The following is a 25,405-nucleotide window of genomic DNA, read 5'->3' on the forward strand; positions in this document are numbered from 1 at the left end:
TCCTTGGAGCAGCAGACTTGGTTTGGTCCGCTGGCACGGGCGTTAGTGAGGGTTATGAAACCAGCACTCGCCGGCCAGGGTAACAAACCAGCAGCCGTCTCTCCTACGCTGAAGAGAAAGAGAGGAGTGGACTTCGTGGTGACTTCCCCCAGGGCGAAGTTGGTTCCCAAGAGGTCGGTCTGGAGGGTCCCCTCTCCTGCACGAGTACTCTCTCCTTCTCCCGTGGACGAGGCCTTTCCGTCCTCAGGTGAGTCCAGTGGGGCGGTAGTCTTCCCCTCGGCACCAGGGGGGGAGACTTCGCTTCAGGCAGGAGAATCGTCTCGTGAGGAAGGGGCCCCTCGAACCTCGTTGTTGGGATCCTGTATCCCTCCCAGGAGGGAACCCAAGGATTCCAAGACCATCCCTAAATCCTCTGCAAGGATTCGTCAGGAACCCACGACTACCCAGGGGAATGTCCACGTATCACCCCAGGAAGAGATTCCTGGGGCAGGAGACTTAGCTGCCAGCCCGCAGGGAGGAGAACAGCAAGAGTCCGAACATGCCTTCTGGCAGGTCCTAAGCCTGATAAGGCAACTTAACAGTCTTACGGATCCAGTCATCCCCCCCGTGAAGGCAAAGACACGATTCTGGATGAAGTGTTTGACGTTCGGAAGGCCCCCAAGACCAGTGCGGCTCTGCCCTGGTCTCGGGGGCTGAAGAGTGCCAGAGCTAGGGCCAATGCTCAGCTCGCACTTCTTGCCTCCTCCAGTCATTCCACTGCCGGGAACAAACTCATCCCTCCTCCTCGCCTTCAGCAGAGGAGGTATTTCGAGATCCTGGGTGAGCACAACCTCGCTCTTCCTCTCCATCACTCTGTGGAGGAGCTGACTAAGAGAGTTCCCTTGGAGAAACTCTCTGCCCGGCAGGTGTCGTTCTCGGCGGCAGAGATTCTTAGCCACGAGAAGGTCGCTAAGTGTGCCATGCAGGCCACTTCGTGGCTGGACTTCTGGTTAGGATCTCTGGGCATCCTATTGCTATCGGAGGACTTGTCCAAGGAGACCAATAGGAAGGCCCTAGAGACCTTCTTGCTCTCGGGCACCCGCTCCATCAAGTTTTTGGCGCGCCAGGTTACCACCCTGTGGGCCAACTCGGTGTTGAAGCGGCGCGATGCTGTGGCAGAGAGATTCCATCCGAAGGTCCCCGCCGTAGATGTGTGTAGGCTCCGACATGCCTCCCTCCTGGGGGAGAGCCTGTTTGAACCTCAAGACTTGGAGCGAACGGCTGAGAGGTGGAGGAAATCCAGCACGGACTCCCTCCTCCACAGGGCCCTTACAACTCGGCCCTATAAGCCTCCAGCCCCGCCACAACAGCAGCAACAGCCTCGTAAGGCTCCCAAACAGGCACCGGCAGCTAAGAAAGTGGTGTCTAAGCCCCAGCCCTTTCCAGCCAAGGTCAAGAGGGGCGGTAAGTCCTCCAGGGGAGGCAAGACTTCTAGGGGTGGCGGCCGCGGCCGCAAGCCCTAGGGGTGGCAGTCTCCCTGCGTGTCCACCTGTGGGGGGATGCCTTCAGCGTTGCGTCCGCAGGTGGCAACATCACGGGGCCGATGTTTGGATGGTCTCAGTGATCGGCCAAGGTTATCGCGTCCCGTTCACGTCATCTCAACCTCCCCTGACAGCGAATCCAGTGCCGTTGAGCTCCTATGCCATGGGATCGGTAAAGGGGCTGGCCCTTCAGGCCGAAGTCGAGACCATGTTCGAGAAGGGTGCTCTCCAGGAGGTCGTGGACAGCTCTCCAGGCTTCTTCAGTCGACTCTTTCTTGTAAAGAAGGCTACTGGAGGCTGGAGACCCGTCATCGATCTCTCGGCTCTGAACAGGTTTGTCAAACAAACCCGGTTCAGCATGGAGACAGCAGACACAGTCAGACTTGCGGTGAGACCACAAGACTTCATGTGTACACTGGATCTAAAGGATGCGTACTTCCAGATCCCAATCCATCCGTCTTCCAGGAAGTACCTGAGATTCTGCCTAGACAACAAGATCTACCAGTTCAAGGTGCTGTGTTTCAGTCTCTCCACAGCTCCTCAGGTGTTCACCAGAGTGTTCACCCTGATTTCGACTTGGGCGCACAGGAACGGCATTCGTCTCCTTCGTTACCTAGACGATTGGCTGATCCTAGCAGACTCGGAGTCGACCCTTCTTCGGCACCGAGACAGGCTTCTAGATCTTTGCCAGGATCTGGGGATCGTGGTAAACCTCGAGAAGTCCTCTCTGCAGCCGTCCCAACGACTGGTTTATCTAGGCATGCTAATAGACACCAATCTCCACAAAGCCTTTCCATCAGACGACCGGATAGCAAGGCTGAGGAGGGTGGCGGAACCTTTCCTCAGGAGAAAAGAACTCCCCGCCCAATCGTGGTTGCGTCTCTTAGGCCACCTATCCTCCCTGGCCCGTCTGGTTCCAAACAGCCGCCTTAGGATGAGATCCCTTCAATGGCGGCTCAAGTCCCGGTGGAATCAAGGATCCGATTCCCCGGACATTCTGATCCCAATGGGGTCTCTGGAACAGACGGACTTGCGGTGGTGGCTGGCCGACGAGAACCTGCGAAAGGGAGTGAGTCTTCTCGTCCTCCCCCGGAATTGACTCTGTTTTCGGACGCGTCAAAAGAAGGGTGGGGGGCGCACGTTCTGAACCAGAGGGCCTCAGGCCTTTGGTCAGAATCAGAAAAGTGCCTACACATCAACCTGCTAGAATTGAAGGCTGTCTCTCTGGCCCTTCAACAGTTCCAACGGTTCCTGGCGGGGATGAGCGACAACACCACAGTAGTGGCTTATATCAACAAGCAGGGAGGCACTTTTTCGCAACAGCTATCCCATCTTGCAGTAGAGACCCTGAGGTGGACCGAAACCCACTCGATAATACTATCAGCTCGCTTCATTCCTGGCAAGAGGAATGTGCTCACCGACAGTCTGAGCAGGGCTTCGCAGATAGTGAGTACCGAGTGGTCTTTGGATCCTCAGATAGCCAACAAAGTCCTGACTTTGTGGGGTTCCCCGACGGTGGACTTGTTCGCGACAGCCTTGAACTTCAAGCTGCCCCTATACTGCTCCCCAGTCCCGGACCCCAAGGCACTCTGGCAAGATGCTTTCCAGCAACGGTGGGACAACATCGACATGTACGCCTTCCCACCATTCTGTCTGATGAGAAGGGTGCTCAACAGGACCAGACTATCGGTCAACTGTTCCATGACTCTAGTAGCTCCGCTATGGCATCACGCGGAATGGTTTCCGGACCTTCTGCAACTCCTGACGGAACTCCCAAGGGAGCTTCCTCCACGACACGAGCTTCTCAGACAACCCCACTCCGGTGTCCCTCACAGGGCCGTAGCCTCGCTTCGGCTTCACGCCTGGAGACTATCCAGCGTCTCCTCGCGGAGAGAGGCTTTTCGCAACAGGTTGCGGAGAGAATGTCTCGGCAAACAGGTTGCGGAGAGAATGTTTCGGCACCTGCGAAGGTCCTCTGAGGGAATCTACCAAGCCAAGTGGAGAGTCTTTTGTGGTTGGTGTCGTGGAAGGGGTATCTCTCCACTCGATGCCACTATTCCAGCAATAGCGGACTTCCTTGTGTATCTGCGAGAAGAAATGCGCCTTTCTGTCTCGGCAGTGAAAGGCTATCGCTCAGCCTTAAGCTTGGCCTTCAGATTGAAGGGCTTGGATATTTCTTCATCGCTAGAACTCTCTTTACTCATGCGTAGCTATGAGCTTACCTGCCCCCAGTCGGAAGTGAGACCCCCTCCTTGGAACGTGGTTCGAGTCCTCAGGTCTCTCAAGAGACCTCCCTTCGAGCCATTACGCCAGGCCTCCGATCGCCACCTGTCTTGGAAGACGGCTTTCCTACTCGCCTTGGCCTCGGCCAAGCGAGTTAGTGAACTTCATGGTCTCTCGTACGACATCGCCCATTCAAGGGGATGGGGGGAGGTAACGTTCAGGTTCGTCCCTGAGTTTGTGGCCAAGACTCAGAATCCTGGCGTGCCGGATCCTCGGTTCGACTCTTTCAGGATCGCGAGTCTCAGTTCTGTAACAAACGACCCAGACCAGCTGCTACTATGCCCAGTGAAGTGTCTGAGGTACTACTTGAAGAGAACGGCTGCAGTCCGTCCTCATGTGCGAGCTTTGTTTGTGAGCACAGGCAGGACAAAGAGGAGGGTCACCAGGAACACCATCTCTGCTTGGATTCGAAGGGTTATCCACCATGCCCTGAATCCTGTCCCTCCTCCGTCACGTCGCCCTCGGGCCCACGATGTCAGGGGTATTGCTACATCCCTGGCCTTCAAGAGAAACTTCTCTGTGACGCAGGTACTTCAAGCTGGGGTCTGGAAGCGTCAAACGACCTTCACAGCCCACTACCTGCAAGACGTGACCCACAGGAGCCTCGATACATTCTCTATCGGCCCTGTGGTGGCTGCACAACAGCTGGTCTAACCTCAGGCTCCTTTTTGGACAAGTAACAGTAGGTTGAGGGTGTTGTTACCCGGTCTTAGTCTGTGTGAATGAAAGAGTATGTCTGACCCTTACTTCTTTCTTCATTCTCCCCTCTCTTGGGGAAGCAGCATCCTGGTCCTCGCATAGCTGACCTCGACCTCTGCAGGTAACCCATGCTTCTTTGTGCTCCTAGTATTAAGCTTAATACTGTTGCGTCTCCCATACCCTGACGAGGTGGTATGGGGAACGTCCTATCCTAGAATTCCCATCTGAAGGTCTCAAGGTCAACTTCATAGGACGAGTCACACTCTCCTCCTCACACTACTTATGTAGGCCACTCGTTCCTAGCGATGCTAGGAACCTGTGAGGTACAGGGGCTCCCTCTCTCTAGTGCTGCTCACTGAGGGATCGAGCCCCCGGGCAAGCCGAAGTCAGTAAGGCTGGGGACTTTCCACCCTTCCTAAGGGGTAAGTCACCCTTTGTAAATAGCGTGGTTTGTATTTCGGTTACGGAACAAATGACAAATTTGAAGATAATTTGTATTTTTCCTAACCATACAAACCTTAGCTATTTACACATATGTGCCCGCCATCCCTGACCCCCAAGTCAAGTCCTACCTCTAAGTGAAGTGAAGCAAGTCACCGGTGTCTGGAGGGGGGAGGGGTAGTAAGCTACCCTTCCCCACCCCCCGCTAACTAGCGCGGGGGTAATTAACCCTCGTTAAAAACTATTGGCTCGTCATTTCAGCTGCGCTAAAAGTAATACCCTTTGTAAATAGCTAAGGTTTGTATGGTTAGGAAAAATACAAATTATCTTCGAATTTGTCATTTCTCAATTACAGATTCAAAATTTTCTAATTTTTTTCAAAGCTGTTGTGATTTATATTGTATAATTACAGTGCAAGCAAGTAATAACCAATTATCATTGCTGAAATTAAAGCTATTTATTATCAAATTAAAGTAAGTAATAATCATTTATATCATGTGAATGCAATAAAACCATTGTTGCATTGCCAGATTCAATCAATCCATTACTTTGATTATTTTAAATGTCTCTATTCTTACTTAGTGCCCAGAAGCTCCTTGCACACATCCACGCATTGTCAACTGCTGTCCTTCCTGCTCCGTTGGCTGCAGGTACCATGATACCTTACTGGAGGAGGGGGAAACTATCTTCTCTCCCAGTGACCCTTGCCATACTTGTCTCTGTAAGGTAAATCAGACCTTAGTGCCAGAACTCTTCTGTCTCAACAACATCCTCTTAAAAAGGGATTTAGATTATAACTAATTTCTAAAATCTACTTTACTGTTGCAAGTTTAAAAGCCAATTTCATTTGAATTGTTTTACAGTCTGGTTTGCACTATACATCACTGCAATGCAAGTGGTTGAAATTTGACAAAAATCTATGTTCTAACCCCCAAAGTTCCACAATTTGATACACATTCCTAGAAAAAGTAATGGTCTCATTTTTGACACTATCTCAATTGTTATTAAGCGTGTGCTAGCAGCTTATACAGTCATTGCCTCTTTGATGTTAAAGTTTTACAAATGTTGCAGCTCCCAAAATGACAAGGTTGGGTGATTATCTTATGTTTATAGAAGCAAAGTTTTGAAGCTCTCGTCGAGAGGCAAATTGTTCTATAATCTTGGCATCATTCTTTTAATATTATTGTGCGCCACACTTGAAGGCTTTATTCCAGATTTACACTACCTTTTTAGCCTTCTACCATACCTCCGTTCCCGTTTCCTTTCGTTTTGCTCTATTAACCTTTTTAACTTAACTTTTTGGAGCAACTGCAGGATTTTCCCTCTTTGCACTTAAGTGACGAATAGCCTTTCAGGCACAAACGCTTGATCATATAGCCCAAATTGAAATAATCCAAATATAATGCAACAAAGCATTGTTTTCTGCAATTTTTAGAGAGGATCCATGAAATGCGCCCGCAGGACATGTCCCAGTCTTTCGTGTTCCATCGAGAGCCAGATTCAAGGAGAATGTTGTCCTCAGTGTCCTGTAAGCCACTGCTTTTACGAGGATAAGATATACCCTCATGATGCCAGGTTTACCGATCCACACACTTGTCGTGACTGCATTTGCCAGGTATAGGTTTCTATGGTTTTTTATCCACACATGTGCAAAATACCCTTACAAAAAAGATTCGTGTAGGCCTAGAATCCACATGAAGTAAATTATTCTTTTAACCTGTTTTTTGGTCTTCTACATATGAGGTAGTAGATGTCTATATCCTTTAAACTTGATTTCAGTAGCATCTGGATTGTGAAATAGAAGATTATGACAAAGATATATTCAGATTCCAGCAGCAATGGCTATACACACAAAGCCAAAAAATCTTTATACTTTTATATATAACCGACCAATGTCAGTTTTGCTAATTGCATTACAAGATAACCACCAAAGTGACTTCTTTATTTTTGATATGAAAATAATCTTAAGAAACACTAATCTATTGGAAAAGAATTAATGATTATGGCTTGTTACCTTATGCTGACAAGAATGTTGCGCCATTGATAAAATATTTTCTCTACAAACCTAGGAAGGCCGTGTGGAATGTTCGGTCTTGCTATGCCCAGAGCTTTCCTGTCCAAATCAGGTGAAGCCCAATGGATCCTGCTGCCCAACATGTGACCAATCATGCATATATAATAAAGTTCATTACACACCTGGAGAGACATTTACGCCGATGGATCGACCATGTCAGATCTGCAAGTGCGAGGTAGTAAAAACTATACACTTAGATTACAGATTGTGATATTTATCAATGTTATTGATTTAGCAACATTCGTACAGTATATACAAATACTGAAATTTTTATGTACTGTATATGATATATATAAGGTGTTAATTTTTATTTAGCCAATATCCATATTGGGAATTGTCTTAAAAGATTACAGATTGTGATATTTATCAATGTTATTGATTTAGCAACATTCGTATATACAAATACTGAAATTTTTATGTACTGTATATGATATATATAAGGTGTTAATTTTTATTTAGCCAATATCCATATTGGGAATTGTCTTAAAGGAAGGCGAGGTAATATGTGACAATCTGCTTTGTGGCCTACCAAATTGTACCCATCCAGTGCCAGCTGATTTGAATGAATGCTGCCCATTCAATTGCAATGGCTGTTCTTTTGAAGGGAAAACTTTTGTGGATGGACAGACATTCAACCATTCGTGCTCCAGCTGTCACTGTCAGGTTAGTTTATATTGAAAAATATGTAAAAGCAAAAACAAAAAAAATAGAAATGGAAAATTGCCGAATGTTACAAATATCATGTTCTTTATTTCTAATTTGATAAGAAATTAGTACAGTCATATGCAACCTTTCTCCAAGAAAATTTGGACATGAATATTGTGTTTAGATCTTTGAGGTATATATATAATACTTTCTTGATTAAGGTGTGTAAATCTTTAAGAATCATAATGAAAAAATTCCTAAAAGGGTGATCCTTACATTAACAGAAAGGCAACATCACTTGCTCTCAGTTGAAGTGTCCGGAACTGAAGTGTGATGTTCCAATCGTGCCGGAGGGTGAGGAGTGCTGTGCCACTTGTCCTTCATGTTACCACATGGGAATAACTCTTCCTCCAGAGTATAGGTTCATTGACCCTGACCAGCCTTGCTCACTTTGTGTGTGTCATGTAAGTATGATCACCTTAACAATAGAATACAGCATTTTTCTGAGTTTTTCTCAAGTACTGTACTTCAGATTCAATCTTTGTTGTCGTTCTTTTAATTTTTATTTATATAAAAGCTTATGGCAAGCATAGGATCATACCTTCTTCCATTACTTATTTCAGAATGGGGAAGTGACCTGTTTCCAAGAAACATGTCCTCCAGAGGACTGCAAATTAGGTGAAGTCTTTCAAAAGCTACAAGATGAGGATTGTTGCCCAGTGTGCATGAACCCCTTGAATATAATTCACTCTAATGTAGATGAAACCTATGATGAAGCCGGCACAGAAGGTATACGCTATTACGAGCATCAGCAAAAGAAAGAAGAAAGAATCCTTCTCCAAGTAGAAAAAGAAACTGGAACCATCAGTACATTTGTTTACAACAATGATATTTCAAAGGAAAATTCTTCCCATACATTTGGCAAAGAAGTATCCTCCATTATAGATGTAGAGCACAAGGAAGGAAGACTAAAAGAAATACAGAAAAATATATCCTTTGCTCCTGAAGAACATCGTATGGTAGAGCCCAGCCAAGCAGAATTTCATGCAAAGGATTTGGGTATTTATGGTTTATATAATATATCTTCAAGTGATTTTTTGGTGCTAAACATGTCGAAACTGTTTGATACAGATGGAGCAGCAATAACACCAGAAGAATCAACAGTAACAACCCTGCCATTGACACAAACTTCAGAAGAATCCACATCAACAACTTCTACATTGGCACAAACCCCAGAAGAATCCACAGTAGCAACTTCTACATTGGCACAAGCTCTGGAAGAATCCACAGTAACAACTACATTGGCCCCAGTTCCAGTCGAGCATAATGTCAATAGAACCTTAGGTAGTCCCGAAAACTTAAATGAAAAGTCTTTAGTCGAAAGTCTTAAATTAAATCATCACGAACTTGCTGAAAAAATTAATTTGAAATTAAAAAGTCTTGCATTCAATGTAGCTCTTCCTTCACAGAAAGAACAACTTAAATTTAATGTAAAAATTAAAGTTTCTAAAAGACTTAATGACTCTGACATTGATATCCCCACAGAAGACACGCAAAGAAAGTGCCATCACCAAATTCCATTCAACGTTACCGAAATACCTGAAAGTGAAGAAACAACAGATCTAAATGCTACCTCTGATGCCTCATTAAATTTAACTAAAAATGATACAGAGTTGCCCAGTAGTGAGCTATATAATAATACTCAAACAACAAACTTTTCTCCTACAGCTCTATCCTTACCAGATATTGATATAGAAAATGACACCTTGAAAATAACTAGTGATGATACCTATTCATCTCCTGGTTATGCATTCCTGGAAAGAGAAAAAGAATTACTTGAGCATAGAGTTGTCAATAGCATGAATTCAAATTTTCAAAATGAATCTGATAACATGGACTTTGAAGAAAATAGAGAAATGACAACATCAAGACCATTGAATCTGACATCTACTACAGAAGCCTCCAAAAGCCAGTTAGAATCAATATTTTCAACACATACTTCGAGGTCTTTAACCTATCCTATATACAAACCAGACCTTCCGGATTCATCTAAAATCTCTGAGGCTCCTAAAGCGGACAATTCTTCACCAATCGTCGATCGTTTTAATGCATCCATAGCAAATGCTGCTACACCAGAATATAGTGGTATAAATGAGATTAGTAATGAAAAACACACTACTTCTATTCCTTATTACACTGCAACACACCATCCACAGACTGTGACTCAGGAAAAGGAATCCGAGATGGATGATATTCATTCGATGTCTGCATCTCCAGTAACTGAACAGTCTTACAATTTGTCATCAGCTGGAATTATGTCTACAGAATCAACATTTCAATTGACTAGCCTATTTCCTCCTTTAGTTTCTGAAAATTATACATCAGAAGGCTTATTACTGACTAAAAAGCTTAATAACGATAGTCCAATTTTTGTAGTACCTTCAGTAAAGGAAGATTCACCAGGAGATTCAGAAATCTCAAGCATGTCCCAAGATTCAGTTGAGCAAACTGTCTCGCCCAAAAATACCTCGTCTGTTTCAATGCCCCCATCAGAGACTCTCCAATCAGAATTCTCAGTTTCTTCAGATATTGATAACACTATTGAATTTCCAGCGACAGACTCTCCAGATTCCTTACACTCAAAATCACAGATGGTATATTCTACACCATTAGAAGCAAATGGGGAGCCAAATCTAGGTTCATCTGAAAAATATCCAAATAACACTACAGTAATGTTGACTGGTGCCTCTTCAAATTTAGATGCAGTCACTCACACTCCCATGAGGTTCTTTGATTCATCATTGACAACAGAAAAGGAGTTTACCAAAATCTCAAATTTAACTTCTTTGCAACCAATATCTGTAACAGAAATGAGCATAACTGCATCACCAACAAGCAATGTGACCTCTTCATATTTGTCACTTGAAGGCAAATGTGATGAAGAAGAAGTTGGAAAATCCATTAATTTTCCAGATGATCCATGTACTAACTGCACCTGCAATGTAAGTTTATATTTTCCTCTTAAATCTTCTCTTATGATATAAAGTCGCCAGAAATTATTGGCTTTATTATGGAAACTGTTGCACCTGAGTGCACTTCATTGCTTCTGTATGACTTTCAAGATATTAATTTTTCATATTCCCACGATCAGAGTAGCCTTCATTGGGAATGCAGTCAAGTTTGGTGTCCTCCATTAGACTGCCCAATTGAAGAATTATATCTACATGAAGGAGAATGTTGTCCAATATGCAAGGGTTAGTAATATGTATTTTGCTTTCTTTTTGCATATATTAAAGTTAATGATTGTATTAAAAATATTACTTATTTCCTAAGAATGGCTATAAATTCCTTTATGTGGCATTCATGGCAAATGAATTGTTTCAGCATGTGAGGTTTCCATCGGCAGTGAACTCCATCAGTATGGAGAAGGTGAAAGTTGGTCAGACCCCAAGAAGCCATGCTTGGTATGCGTTTGTCGTAATGGACGTGCTCACTGTTCAACTAGTCACTGTGGATCACCTCCTCCAATCTATAGTCTCATAGACTGTTTAGGAGTTGTTTGTCCAGAGTTGAAATGCACTGAGAGCCAAGAGGAGAGGCATATCCCTGGAGCATGTTGCCCTATTTGTGGCCCTGGTAGAGAAATATTCTTTTTATTAATAAGTAAATAGATTTTATAAGAGATACACAGTTTACCATGTATGCCACATGCTTCTTATGGACACATTCAACATAAAATAATCAAGTTATTAAGCTTTGAGTAAATAATAAAGTTATTAAGCTTTGAGTAAAAGTGGTAAGTGACATTTAAATAATTTCTCTGCAAATTTCACTGATATTCATTAAGAAATAAATTTTAATTCTTTTAATGGTAGATATTAATATGCTTCAGCTAGTCAGCGATGCGTTTGGTGGGGACGTCATATAAGGACATTTGATGGTCTTCTCCTTCATCATCATGCCAAGTGTGCTTATACTTTCCTTCAACACTGCCCAGAAACACTTTTCACTATATACACCAAAGTAAGATGTGATGATTCAACACTAACGAGTCTATTTAACCATTTGGTAATCCATTGTATTAAGTATCAAACCCTGAGCCCTCCGATTTGCGTAACGATGCATGATTTTAAAATGTAGCTGGCTTCTCCATTCTCCAGACTTCCTTTATAAATTCTGTAGTAACTAAACTTTTTAAATATTAAACTTAGCCGGTGAATATATAAATAGCTGACGTCTCCGACGGCCCGACAGATTCCAAAAAACTCGCGAGCGATCGCCATGAAGGTTGCGGGTGTGCCCACCAGCGCCGACTATCGGTCAGATACCACATATACTTCTCAACCACTCCAGTTTCTTCTCTGTCGGTGTCACCAACAACATGTGTTCCGCTCGCTTATGGTCTGCTTCAGAGCTAGACCATCTCCTGTTAGGAGTTTTTTCGAGCGTTTGAAGTTTTTATTTGTTGGATTGGTCCCTGGGAGCCTTAAGTAAGAAGGTCTCTCCAGCTGTCAATGTATTGCTGTACAATTATGTCATGCATGAACAAGGCTATCAGGGATGGCTCCAATGATCTGGCAGCCACGTTCACTGCAGGAACAAGGCTATCAGGGATGGCTCCAATGATCTGGCAGCCACGTTCACTGCAGGAGTACTTAAGATGTAAGTGCGCTCAATGTGTTCATTGTCAAGACAAACTTCACGATGAAGACTACCAAATCTGTCTTGGCAGCAGTAAGGGAAGGCGACTGGATGGTCTCTCTCGACCTTCAGGATACATACTTCCACATCCCGATTCATCCAAACTTTCAACAACATCTGAGGTTTGTGGACGGGAAAGTAATGTACCAATTTCGAGCACTGTGCTTCGGCCTCATTCCTGCTCCTCTTGTTTTTACAAGGCCCTTGCAAAATGTAGCAAGCTTTCTACATTTTTTGAGGATTCAGAGCCTCCCTTAATTTTGACGACTGGCTAATCAGGGCGTCGTCATTGAATCGCTGTCTGGAGAGCCTCTAATGGACGTTAGACCTAACCAAGGAGCTAGGTCTCATAGTGAACGTAGAGAAGTCGTAACTTACCCCATCCCAGACTATTCTTTATTTGGGAATGGAGATACAGTGTCGGATTTTTCGGGCCTTTTCGTCTCCCACAAGAATGGAACAAGCTCTGTTAAAAGTCCTTCACTTGCAAGAGAAAAACAGTTGCTCTGTAAGAGTTTGAACTAGCCTCGTGGGAACTCTTTCATCGCTGGAGTAGTTTATCTCTCTGGCGAGACTCAACCTTTGCCCTCTCCAATTTCACCTAAACCATTGGAACAAGGAGAAGGGCTTAGAGAGTATCTCTTTCCCAATCTCCAACTCAGTCTAGACATGTCTGACTTGGTGGGACAGCAACATCAGACTTCCAGAAGGTCTTTCTCTTGCGATCAAGAACCCAAACCATGTGTTGTATTCAGATGCATCGGATTTGGGTTAGGGAGCTCCACTGGACAGTCTGGAATGCTCGGGTCTTTGGTCCACGGATCAGAAGGAACTCCATTTAAGGCAAGTAACATCCCTCCTTTGGCGAGATTTGTGCAAGGAAAAATGAATGTCTTGGTGGACTGCCTCAGCAGAAGAGGACAAGTCATCTCCATGGAGTTGACGTTGCACAAGACTGTGTGCGAGAAGCTATGGATGACATGGGGTCAACCCACCATAGATCTTTTTGTGACTTCACTGACAAAGAGGCTCTCGACTTACTGCTTTCCAGTTCCAGATCCAGAGGCCGCCCACATAGACGCTTTCCTGCTGGACTGGTCTCACCTGGACATTTATGCCTTTCCACCTTTCAAGATCCTAAACAAGGTGCTGCAGAAGTTCACCTCTCACGAAGGGACCAGGTTGACGTTGGTTGCTCCACGCTGGCCCGCGAGAAAGTGGTTCACAGAGGTACTTCTATGGCTGGTAGACGTTCCTAGAAGTCTGCTGTTGCGGATGGATCTCTTACGACAGCCTCACGTAAAGAGATTTCATCAAAGCCTCCCCACGCTTCGTCTAACTGCCTTCAGACTATCGAAAGACTCTCTTGAGCTCGAGGGTTTTCGAAGGAGGCAGCTAGAACGATCGCGAGGGCTAGAAGATCCTCTACCATCAGGATCTATCAGTCGAAATGGGAGGTATTTAGAGACTGGTGCAAGTCCTCCTCTATTTCCTCTTCCAAGTGCCTCTGTAGCGCAGATTGCGGATTTTCTGCTTTATCTGAGAAACGGTCGCTCCCTCTCTGCATCCACCATTAAAGGCTACAGAAGCATGTTAGCTTCTGTTTTCAGGCATAGGGGTTTGGATCTTTCTAATAACAAAGATCTCCAAGACCTGCTTAAGTCTTTCGAGTCTTCCAAGGAGCGTCATATTTCGACTCCTGCTTGGAACTTGGACGTGATCCTACAGTTCCTTATGTCAGACAGGTTTGAACCATTAAATTCAGCCTCCCTGAAGGATCTTACCCTCAAGACACTTTTTTTTTTTTTTTGGTGTGCTTGGCTTCGGCTAAAAGGGTTAGTGAGATATATGCTTTTAGCAAGAACATCGGCTTCTCCACTAATAAAGCAGTATGCGCTCTTCAACTTGGTTTTTTGGCCAAGAATGGACTTCTGTCTCGTCCTTGGCCTAAATCATTTGAAATCCCCAGTCTTTCTGAGATTGTGGGGAATGAAGTTGAAAGAGTGCTGTGCCCCGTTAGAGCTCTTAAATTTTTTTTTTTTAACCAGAGCTAAACCGCTACGAGGTTGTTCAGAGGCTTTATGGTGCTCCGTTAAAAAGCCCTCTTTGCCCATGTCTAAGAATGCGTGGTCTTATTTTATTAGACTTTTGATTCGGGAGGCACACTCTCATTTAAGTGAGAAGGATCATAATTTACTTAAAGTCAAGGCTCATGAAGTCAGAGCGATAGCAACTTCAGTAGCGTTTAAGCAAATAGATCCATTAAAAGTATTATGGACGCGACCTTTTGGAGAGGCAAGTCGGTATTCGCTTCATATTACTTGAAAGATGTCCAGACTCCTTATGAGGACTGCTACACACTGGGACCATTCGTAGCAGCGTGTGCAGTAGTGGGTGAAGGCTCTACCACTACATTCCCTTAATCCCAATATCCTTTTAATCTACTCTTGAAATTTTAAAATCTTATTTTGGGTTGTACGGGAGACTAAGAAGTCTTTCGCAATCTTTTTGATTTGGCGGGTGGTCAAAATGTTGTTTCTTGAGAGCGCCCAGATTAAGGGTATTGATGAGGTCCTGTTATAGGGGTTTTCGCCCTGGATATAACAACTCCTGGGAGTCTTTCAGCATCCTGAGAGGATGGCTGGGCTTCGTGAGGAAAGCGGACTAATGAGGCAAAGTAATCATCAGAGTCGGCTTCCTTACCAGGTACCTAAGTTTGTTTTTTGTGAAATATTTGTCAAAAACTCTTGAGCATATACGCCTTTTTTGGGCTCAAGCCATGGCGTCCTGATGGAAGGTTCCTTTTTTGGTAGCTTCCTTGGGTATATCACTACTAAATATTCCCAGAGAATTTAACCACAGGTTATCACAGAATTCTAACTTCTGGAGCGAGTATCCTGAAGGTTTCCCTTTTAAGACATCGTATATCAACAGGGGACGCATGTATTAACGCGCCACATAGCTATCTACACCCCAAACAGAGTTAACACTTCGGTGTGTAGGGGCGGAGAATAGCTGGGAGCCGTTCCACAGCTAATCTCGTTCGTGGCTACTTTTGGTACTCGAGACGTAAACAAACGGGCGCCACTGCTAAATGACGTCACGTCCGTCGCCATCCTTCTGCTAGTAGCTTGCCTTACTAAGACAGATTTTCCCTACGCTCTTTTCATCAACCTGCATCTTCGTCATGTCGCTACCTTCGGCCTCGCCTTCTTCTGGAAAGTTGAGTACAAGGTTCCAGTATTGTTTAATTAAGCTCTGACCGTAAAGTAAATTTTACTTTTCGAGATATTTGATGTTTTGTGGCAGAGCTGTGCCTCGACCGGACCCGCCATTTTATGGCGTCGCTGTTGTTTGCATGCCTTATTTAGTTAGCCTCAACAGCGTTTTTTCCGGCCTCTTTAACTAATCGATACTATTAGTTATTTAGTCTTCATAGCTAGGAACTTTTATATCGTGTTTCGACGCTTTTTTATCGGTCATCGACTGACCCCATACCAGTTGGCTACTATAGCCCCTAGGCCAGAGCACCTATATCAGTGTTCATGCATGATATTTATCAGTGATCCTAGGTTAATTATGAAGATAGTGGCATTATTTTACAATACTTTTGACTGTGATGCAAGTGTTTTCGCCTTCAGGGACCATATAAGGGACAGGTTAGATAGCGTGTCTTTCTAACCTAACCTACACGTAGGACCCCTATATACTTCCTTCATCCCCTGCCTTAGGGCATCCCCTCTGCATAGCCTTGCTCCCCCTACCACGTAAGGGGATCAAGCTCATATCAGAGTATTATATCGCTTCTCTGTCCTCCCTAAGGGAATGATTCCCCCTTAGGGTTGCGTCCGAGAATGAGGAAAGACTAGTCCTTCCTCTATTGCTGGGGTTAGGTCTCTGACCATCCCTGCAATAGCGATACGTCTTCCATCCTTCCTAGTTCAGGATGTAACATCCCTGCTCTAGGTTAGGTTTTGGAGGGTTTAGTTGTGTACCTTGCTGAAACGATACCCATGCACCGTTCTCAGACAGGCTGCCTTACCTTAGGCTAGGGAGTGTCCTCCCTTCCTTGGTGGCCGCTCTGGTACAGAACCTCCTCCACAGAAGACCCTTCTCTTCTCCCCTCCCCACCTATCTCTTGTATGGCCTAGCCTATACTTAGGTTAGTCTATACACATCTGTCCCCTGTCCTACAACTCCTCCTTAGGGTGGAGTGTTAGGGCTACCTTGAGCTCCTATGTGCAGTCCGCTCTGGTACATATACCCTTCATAGTGTCCTATGGGGTTAGCCACTGGATGCATTCTGTCTGCAGGGGTCCCCCCCCCCCCTCTTGGGTGTTCCCTAGCCCTCCCTTGGGCTACCTTAGCTCCCGGTCCTCTGCGGCCCCTGCTTCTGGGTGATAGGGCTAATCTCTATCATGGGTACACCCTCTCAGGTGGGATGTCTTGGGGTCCGTGGCCGGACCTCTACATCCCTCCTTCTGTCTCTTTCACTATCCTGGTGCCGGTCCCTTGCCGCCTCCACTGTCGGCGATACCCACCTCCTACCTTGGTGACTTATCCCTTACCCTCTGGGCCGCCAGTCCTCCGTGTGCCGAGGGACTGCCGCCTGCCACCGGCTTCCAGCCGATAGCCTCCCCTCCTTCCTCTTAGCTTTGGTCGTCCGTCCACCGGCCGGCCCCCGGAGTGCCGGCATCCGCTGCCGGCAGTCCGGTTCTGCTATAACCACCCTTGTCCCTGTCACCAAGCCGGCTACCTACGGCTGCCGGAGCCGCCGCTCCCTGCTGGCGTGCCGCCGCGGTTCCGGTGGCCGCCACCCTGGTATTGCTCTTGACTTCTATATTGTCTTCCCTAATGCCAGAAACTCTGCTGGAGCAGCCTTCGGCGTGCCGGCGGTCTTCTGGAACCTTCCGGAGGTGTCAAGACGACTTGCACCCCCTTCTACTAGCTATCATCTGATGTTGATAGCCCTACACTGCAACCAGATGACTTGTTTACGTAAATGGATCGGTATTTTATTACCGTTCTATTAGTAATCATGCTGTCTTCTTGCATATCACAGATTTCCAGCATGCTATGTGTATCTTAGCACGGCTGGTTGCCGGAAACCGTTACCCTATGGGATCTTCTAGTTCCCAATTCTGGAATCTGACTGGCCTCAGTCCTAGCCTTATATCCTTGACAATTTCCAATAGAATTCCCACTGCCCTACGGGCATTCTATGTTGAATTCTATCCTGTGCCTTCGGTCACAACGGATTGTCCATGGATGAAGGTTACGGTAACCAGCCGGGCGAGATACACGGAGTATGTACCTATCTCCCTCTCTCAGCCCATCCTCTGTGCATCACACCTATTGTCAAGTTAAAATGAATAATTAATATTTAACTTTAGTTTAAGAGTCATTCTTATGACCCCCCATACTCGTGTTCTCTTTCTTTTACAGGAGGAGCAGATGAAGTGTGACCACGGCTTCTGTGCAGTGAAGTGCCCGCACTTCTATGGGCATACGGCGTGTAGGACCCATGCCCCTTGTGCCAACAAGAAAGGGGATCTGAAGTTCTGGGACCCGTAGAACTGTACGGTCTGCCAGGATCACCTGGTCGATGCTTTTCATAACCCTCCCTCAGCGGAGATCAGGGACGCTTCTCGGGATAAGCTACGCAAGTGGGTGCGTGGCTTCCAGAAGAACGCCACTGGACCGTACCTTGCCACTGAAGATATGAGGGCCTTATTGTTCCCAAAGGCCTCCCCTGATTCTGTGGTCCCCAAAGATCAGATCCCCACCGTCCAGATCACGGTGGAACCCGACGTAGTCATTGCCCAGTCCATGCACGAGTGTCGCCTGGATTCCGAAAACGATGAACATATGTCGGATATTTCGGAGGACACGGAGCAGACCCTCATGGCCCGAGGCGCGGAAGATGAAGAGGACCAGGTGGTATACACTGAGTCGGAGCAGGAGGTCGCTTCGCCTTCCATCCCCGCCCCTACTCCTACACCGACGGAAGTGTCTCTCCCGTCTACCTCCGCTACCCCGGATCCCATCCCATCCGCCCAAGAGATGTTCCGGATGATAGAAGCCCTTATGGAAGAGAAGCTTCAAATGACTCGAGTTCATCAGGTCCATGGGAGGGTCCAAAGAACCGAAGATGATCACGGTTAAGGACCTCCCTGCATGCTCACATGCCAACCCCTGGAGGTATGCCGAGCATATGGTTATCGCGACCGGAAGGATCTTTGTCAGTGATAAGATCGGTACGTTCCCCCTGGAAGAAGTGGAGTTCTTCCCGAACTTTGAGGCTTACCCGGACTGTTACGTCCGGCTTCGTTCTGAACCTGCCTCTAAAGAAGAGACCGAACCAAAGGAGGTGATAGTGTTCGATCTCTCGAAGGCTCAGGCTATGCTAGCCACCGCGTTCAAAAGTAGGGGTTTTACCTGCTCTAAGCTTCCGGCCCTGAGCAAGCAGCACCCTACTTACGTCGCACCCGACGACGCAATCCTTCCCTTCACGGAAAAGGCCTTCGCTGCGTGCCACAAGGCTGTGGAAGAAGGGAAACCCTGCCCTGCACTGGAGGAGTGCAGACCCTTCTAAATGGTAACTTCCCCCAACGCTCTACACTGGAAGGATATCCAGCATACCTTCGTGGTGGGAAAGTTAGATCCTGACGTAGCCGGACATCAGTTTAACGAGGACCTCCCGAAACTCAATGACCATCTCCTTCGTCGGGAACAAGACACGAAGGAAAGGCTCGCAGCATCCATGTCCCTCCAGGTACAACTTGATGTCATGGCTGGTGACACCAGAGCCCCCGACCACTACATGGTACTCGCCAAATCGCACATGGCGACTCTGGTGAAGGACTTGTACCACTTCATGAAGGCTCGGAGAGCCTGTCGAGAATTCGTGTTCTTAAGTGCCACTGTGAAACACGAACCCCGGAGGCTGATTTCCTCCAACGTCTGGGGTAAACACCTCTTCCCCTCCGATCTTGTGAAAGAGATCACTGACAAGGCTGCCACTGAGAATAGGAACCTTCTCAACAAGTGGGGCATGTCAAAAAAGAGGAAATCCTCTCAGGACGATGGCCCTCAACCTAAGAGGAAATCCTCCAAGCAAAATCCCCAGCAACGTCAACAGCGACGACAGTTTCCGGGACCTGCTACTCCCTAAGTGACTTCTCAGCCACAACAGACCTTTCAGTTGGTCACCCAACCGGTTTTGTCCCAGTCACCGGTTTTCACCCCTGCCTTTGAGCAACGGACATCTACCTTTCGTCCCAAAGGTAGAGGCTCAAACAGGGGTGCAAGCAGAGACGCATCTCGCCGTCCCTCCAGAGGCAGAGGAGGAAGGGGAGCTAGCGGCCGAGGCAGTAAGCCCTCGGGACACCAGAAGCAATGAAGTGCTTCCGGTGGGAGGAAGACTCCGCCAATTCCAGGATCGTTGGACCTTCGATCCCTGGGCACACAGCATCGTCAAGAAAGGTCTAGGCTGGAGTTGGACTCAACCACCCCCAACCTTCCAGTAATTCTTCCAACGATCACCCCCCCTTCTGGAAGAATATGTCCTAGATCTCTTGAACAAGAAGGTGATAAGGAGGGTAAAGTCCACCAGGTTCCAAGGGAGACTGTTTTGCGTCCCCAAGAAAGACTCCGACAAACTCAGAGTCATTCTGGACTTATCCCCCCTCAACAAGTTCATAGCGAACGACAAGTTCAAGATGCTGACTCTTCAACAGATAAGGTCCCTTCTGCCTCGAGGTTCTTACGCGGTCTCCATAGACCTGGCGGATGCCTACTGGCACGTTCCAGTGAACCATCACGCTTCCTCCTACCTAGGATTTCGACTCCAAAGGGAAAGCTACGCCTTCAGGGCCATGCCTTTCGGCCTCAACGTGGCCCCTCGGATCTTCACAAAGCTGGCGGACGCCATAGTACAACAGCTCCGCCTCCGAGACGTCCAGGTGATGGCCTACCTCGACGATTGGCTAGTCTGGGCTCCATCGCCCGAGGATTGTTTAAAATCCTGCAGCAAAGTCACCCAGTACCTAGAACACCTGGGATTCAAGATAAACGCGAAGAAATCTCGCCTCTCTCCAGCTCAGAAGTTCCAATGGTTAGGAATCCAGTGGAACCTTCAGTCACACCGCCTTTCCATCCCCCAGAAGAAAAGGAAGGAAATAGCAGGGTCTGTCAAGCGACTACTGAAATCCAAGCGGATCTCAAGACGCCAGCAGGAAAGAGTTATAGGCTCTCTACAGTTCGCCTCAGTGACAAACCCGGTGCTTCGTGCACAGCTAAAGGATGCCGCGGGAGTCTGGAGACGTTCTGCATCCATCGCTCGAAGAGACCTCAAGAGACGGCTCCCAAACAGACTTCGACTTCTCCTCAAGCCGTGGTCGGAAGCAAAGGCCCTGAAAAGGTCCATCCCTCTTCAACACCCACCTCCATCACTCAACGTCCACACGGACGCTTCGCTGGAGGGTTGGGGAGGTCGCTCCCACCAAAAACAGGCTCAAGGCACGTGGTCTCCACTATTCAAGACTTTTCACATCAACATCTTGGAGGCCATGGCGGTCCTTCTAACACTGAAGAAACTCTCCCCGCCTCCCTCGATCTATATTCGTCTAACCCTAGACAACTCGGTGGTAGTTCGATGTCTCAATCGCCAAGGCTCAAGATCGCCCCAGATAAATCAGGTGCTTCTAACAATCTTCCGTCTGGCAGAGAGGAAGAAGTGGCACCTATCTGCAGTTCACCTACAAGGATTCCGCAACGTGACGGCGGACGCTCTATCTCGGACAAGCCCGATAGAGTCGGAATGGTCTCTAGACGCAAGATCATTCTCCTTCATCTCTCGCCAAGTCCCGGAACTTCAGATCAATCTCTTCGCAACGAGCGACAACAATCAACTTCCTCGATATGTGGCCCCGTACGAGGACCCCAAGGCAGAGGCAGTGGACGCTATGTCCCTGGATTGGAACAGATGGTCCAAGATCTACCTGTTCCCTCCCACCAACCTTCTGCTGAAAGTCCTCTCCAAACTGAGAACCTTCAAAGGGACAGCGGCCCTAGTGGCTCCCAAGTGGCCCCGGAGCAACTGGTACCCCCTGGTCCTGGAGCTGCAGCCCACGCTGATCCCTCTCCCGGGCCCAGCTCTCTCCCAGCAAGTACAGAAGTCGACTGTCTTCGCTTCATCATCGAAAATCAAGGACCTTCATCTCATGATTTTCTCTCCCTAGCCGCGAAGAAGAGGTTTGGGATCTCGAAGAAAAGTCTAGACTTCCTCGAGGAATACAAGACCGAATCCACAAGACGGCAATACGAATCATCTTGGAGAAAATGGGTCTCATTCGTCAAGGCAAAAAATCCTACGGAAATCACCATTGATTTTTGCATGTCCTTCTTTATTCACCTTCATGGACAGGGCTTGGCAGCCAATACGATTTCTACTTGCAAATCGGCCTTGACTAGACCACTGTTGTATGCCTTCCAAATTGATCTGTCCAGCGACATCTTCAATAAACTGCCGAAAGCATGCGTTCGTCTACGCCCAGCACCCCCACCGAAACCGATCTCCTGGTCATTGGACAAGGTGCTCCATTTCGCCTCCAACTTGGATAATGATTCATGCCCTCTCTGAAAGTTATATTTCTCTTTGCTCTTGCTTCAGGAGCCTGAGTCAGCAAAATAGTGGCATTATCAAGAGAAGAGGGTCATATCCTGTTTACTGATTCAGGAGACCTTACCCTCTCCCCGGATCCGACGTTTCTCGCCAAAAACGAATTACCCACCAAAAGATGGGGCCCTTGGAGAATATGCCCCCTGAAGGAAGATGCCTCTCTATGCCTAGTAGAGAGCCTCAAGGTCTATCTTCGCAGAACTTCGGACTTTGGTGGAGGCCAACTCTTCAAAGGAGAAACATCGGGCAGCGACCTGTCACTGAAACAATTAAGAGCGAAAATCACCTACTTCATTCGCAGAGGGGATCCTGACAGTACACCCGCCGGTCACGATCCTAGAAAAGTTGCATCGTCTCTGAATTTCTTTCAGAGTATGGACTTCGAAAGCCTTAAAAGTTTCACAGGCTGGAAGTCCTCGCGTGTTTTCTTCAAACATTATGCGAAACAAGTGCACGAAGTCAAACATTTTGTGGTAGCCGCAGGTAGTGTTATGAAACCTGCACCTAACTCTGCATAGAACAGCGAGTTACTTGGGACTAACTCTTCGGGTGCCTATGTTGACCCTCGAGCGATACGTAGTGATGTCGAAAACACTTAGTGCTTTCTTATAACTGTTCTTATCCCAGGTGAAATGTCATAGTCGTCACACGAGTGCCGCATGCCTAGAGCATGATGTGTTTTAATTAAAGACTGACGTTCCTCGAGAACGAGTGCCTACTAATAAATTTGAAATTCTCTTTCAGATTCAAGAGCAAGTCTTTATTACTATGTACATTATAATTTGTTGTAAATTAACTTTACATATTATTGCAATTCATTTAAATTTTCTGCAATTGTGAAATAAAATTCTTATTTTATTACTTGTGCGTCTCAATCCGCTCCTACTTATAATATGAAATACATGTCTGTCATAGTTTTATTATCCCCTTCCTCTTATGGTTAATGAAGATACTAAGGTCTTAACCCTTATTATATATTCACCTATGCAATGTAATATTCCAATACGAATAGTTACTCTTTATACCTTAGAGACGAGACTAATCTCCTCTACATACAGTGTCTAACCACCACTCGTCTGCCTTTGAGAATGTTCCTATACGAATGCCAACCATTCAGTCTTGTCTCCAAGTTCTTCAGGTTCTTCTAGCAGGGTGAATAGCCCTTCAATACCCGCTTTGATCTCGGCATGGCCCGTGGGAACTTCACTGCCAAGGGGGCAGGAAGGTCTCTTCCCTACGGTTCTTTTATTAAGATTACTATGCTACCCTATTCAAAGCCTTTGGCACTTACTCAATAGGGGAAAATCTACCACGATACATTGATTTTCTGGTATTCTTCCATCAGGACGCCATGGCTTGAGCCAAAAAAACGGATTTTGAGCGAAGCGAAAAATCTATTTTTGGGTGAGATAGCCATGGCGTCCTGATGGACCCTCCCTGCTACTTCTTCCAGTTTTTAGGTCCCACCCTGCTCTGCTGTATCATGGCGATCGGCAAGCAACTGGCTTCAGGATGACGACGGACGTGACGTCATTTAGCAATGGCGCCCGTTTGTTTACGTCTCGAGTACCAAAAGTAGCCACGAACGAGATTAGCTGTGGAACGGCTCCCAGCTATTTTCCGCCCCTACACACCGAAGTGTTAACTCTGTTTGGGGTGTAGATAGCTATGTGGCGCGTTAATACATGCGTCCCGTTGATATACGATGTCTTATAAGGGAAACCTTTAGGATACTCGCTCCAGAAGTTAGAATTCTGTGATAACCTGTGGTTAAATTCTCTGGGAATATTTAGTAGTGATATACCCAAGGAAGCTACCAAAAAAGGAACCTTCCATCAGGACGCCATGGCTATCTCACCCAAAAATAGATTTTTCGCTTCGCACAAAATCCGTTTATTGGATTAATACTGGTCTCTACCCACCGCCATGGGTGTGAATCAGCTATTTATATATTCACCGGCTAAGTTTAATATTTAAAAATGATATTTTCCTTATAAAATAATTTTTTTGATATACTTACCCGGTGAATATATAATATTAAAGGCCCTCCCTTCCTCCCCGATAGAGACCCAGCGGACTGAGAAGAACTGGAGTGGTTGAGAAGTATATGTGGTATCTGACCAATAGTCTGCGCTGGTGGGCACACCCGCATCCTTCATGGCGATCGCTCGCGAGTTTTTTGGAATCTGTCGGGCCGTCGGAGATGTCTGCTATTTATATATTCACTGGGTAAGTATATTCAAAAATTTATTTTATAAGGAAAATATCATTTTTCAATTTATTCAGTTAATCCTGCAGTTTAAAATGAATGGACTTTGATTTTTTTTATTTTAAATGCAAATTTAATAGAACTGACAAATTTTAAATAATGGGCAAGCCAAATAAAATTAAATCAAAATCTAGCAAAGCTGTTGTTATATTTCTTTTTCAAATGATCATGGGATATCATCTTGCATTCCATACAATAACAAATACATACCTGCATAAAATGAATACTTTCCAAATGTAACTATTCTTCATAAAGAAGTCCTTTAGTAGAATTCATACACTTTGCAGTTTGGAGATTCCGTAGAAGGTTTAGCTGTCATCATGGTAACAGTGGTGGTTGGTGAAGATAAAATAGAACTGGGGAAGGATAGCGATGTTACTGTGAATGAAGTTAAGGAATTGCTTCCTTATGTAACTTCAACTACTGCCGTCTATTCACATGGGCACAACGTTGTGGTTATTACTGATAAGGGTCTACAGGTAAGAGTGATCCTTTTCTTAACTTTTTACAGCATTTAGTACAAATATTAAAGTATTTTTCAGCAATTTAGTCTTGCTGTACATCTTTTTTATTGCAGCAGTTTACCTACATTGATAATTTAAGTTGCTTGTATAGGTTAATTATAATTAGAACATTTATTGACCAAGGTCCTTTGAAGAATGAATGAAATTTTCTATAATGATCACTAAGCTCTATTAAATAACTAGCTTATGTTTAACAGCTTTAAAAATCTGACCTCACCTTTATTTGGTAAATGTACAGGTTGTATGGCACTCCAGAGGGCAAGTGGAGGTGATAGTTGGGGGAGAACACATGGGCAAAACTTGTGGCTTGTGTGGAAACCTCAACAACCATCCACAAGATGACTTTAGCTTGCCTTCAGGGTTGCAGTCAACGGTCGGTAGAGCCTTTCTGAACTGATAGTGTTAAATTACCTTTTTTTTCTTCATTTTTGATGACCATATTGACTTTTTGGTCAATCTTATTCAGTCATAATAATCTGAAAATTAAATTATTTTTGTACATGCACTTTTATATATAAAAAAAGTTGAAAAATTGCACATCTTAGTAATTTTTGCAAGGGACATATA

At 45.9% G+C, this 25,405-nt stretch overlaps 1 protein-coding gene and 1 long non-coding RNA gene across 2 annotated transcripts in view; one reads left to right on the plus strand and one right to left on the minus strand.

The window, feature by feature from the left end:
• LOC137647282 (zonadhesin-like) overlaps window positions 1-25,405 on the plus strand; it is a 106,492-nt gene that overhangs the window by 53,373 nt on the left and 27,714 nt on the right. Inside the window, exons 24-34 of the mRNA XM_068380678.1 lie at window positions 5,526-5,669; window positions 6,379-6,558; window positions 7,013-7,192; window positions 7,507-7,680; window positions 7,947-8,126; window positions 8,286-10,664; window positions 10,814-10,916; window positions 11,047-11,298; window positions 11,555-11,685; window positions 24,602-24,793; window positions 25,077-25,211. Coding sequence (XP_068236779.1) covers window positions 5,526-5,669; window positions 6,379-6,558; window positions 7,013-7,192; window positions 7,507-7,680; window positions 7,947-8,126; window positions 8,286-10,664; window positions 10,814-10,916; window positions 11,047-11,298; window positions 11,555-11,685; window positions 24,602-24,793; window positions 25,077-25,211 — 4,050 coding nt within the window. The remainder of the gene's footprint in view (window positions 1-5,525; window positions 5,670-6,378; window positions 6,559-7,012; window positions 7,193-7,506; window positions 7,681-7,946; window positions 8,127-8,285; window positions 10,665-10,813; window positions 10,917-11,046; window positions 11,299-11,554; window positions 11,686-24,601; window positions 24,794-25,076; window positions 25,212-25,405) is intronic.
• LOC137647284 (uncharacterized) overlaps window positions 1-25,405 on the minus strand; it is a 31,977-nt gene that overhangs the window by 4,211 nt on the left and 2,361 nt on the right. Inside the window, exons 3-6 of the long non-coding RNA XR_011045567.1 lie at window positions 25,056-25,314; window positions 9,403-9,476; window positions 6,958-7,179; window positions 5,522-5,662 (exon numbers count right to left, since the gene is read on the minus strand). This is a non-coding gene — a long non-coding RNA (uncharacterized lncRNA). The remainder of the gene's footprint in view (window positions 1-5,521; window positions 5,663-6,957; window positions 7,180-9,402; window positions 9,477-25,055; window positions 25,315-25,405) is intronic.

The sequence above is a fragment of the Palaemon carinicauda genome, chromosome 9 (genome assembly GCF_036898095.1).
Source record: "Palaemon carinicauda isolate YSFRI2023 chromosome 9, ASM3689809v2, whole genome shotgun sequence".
Lineage (NCBI taxonomy): Eukaryota > Metazoa > Arthropoda > Malacostraca > Decapoda > Palaemonidae > Palaemon > Palaemon carinicauda.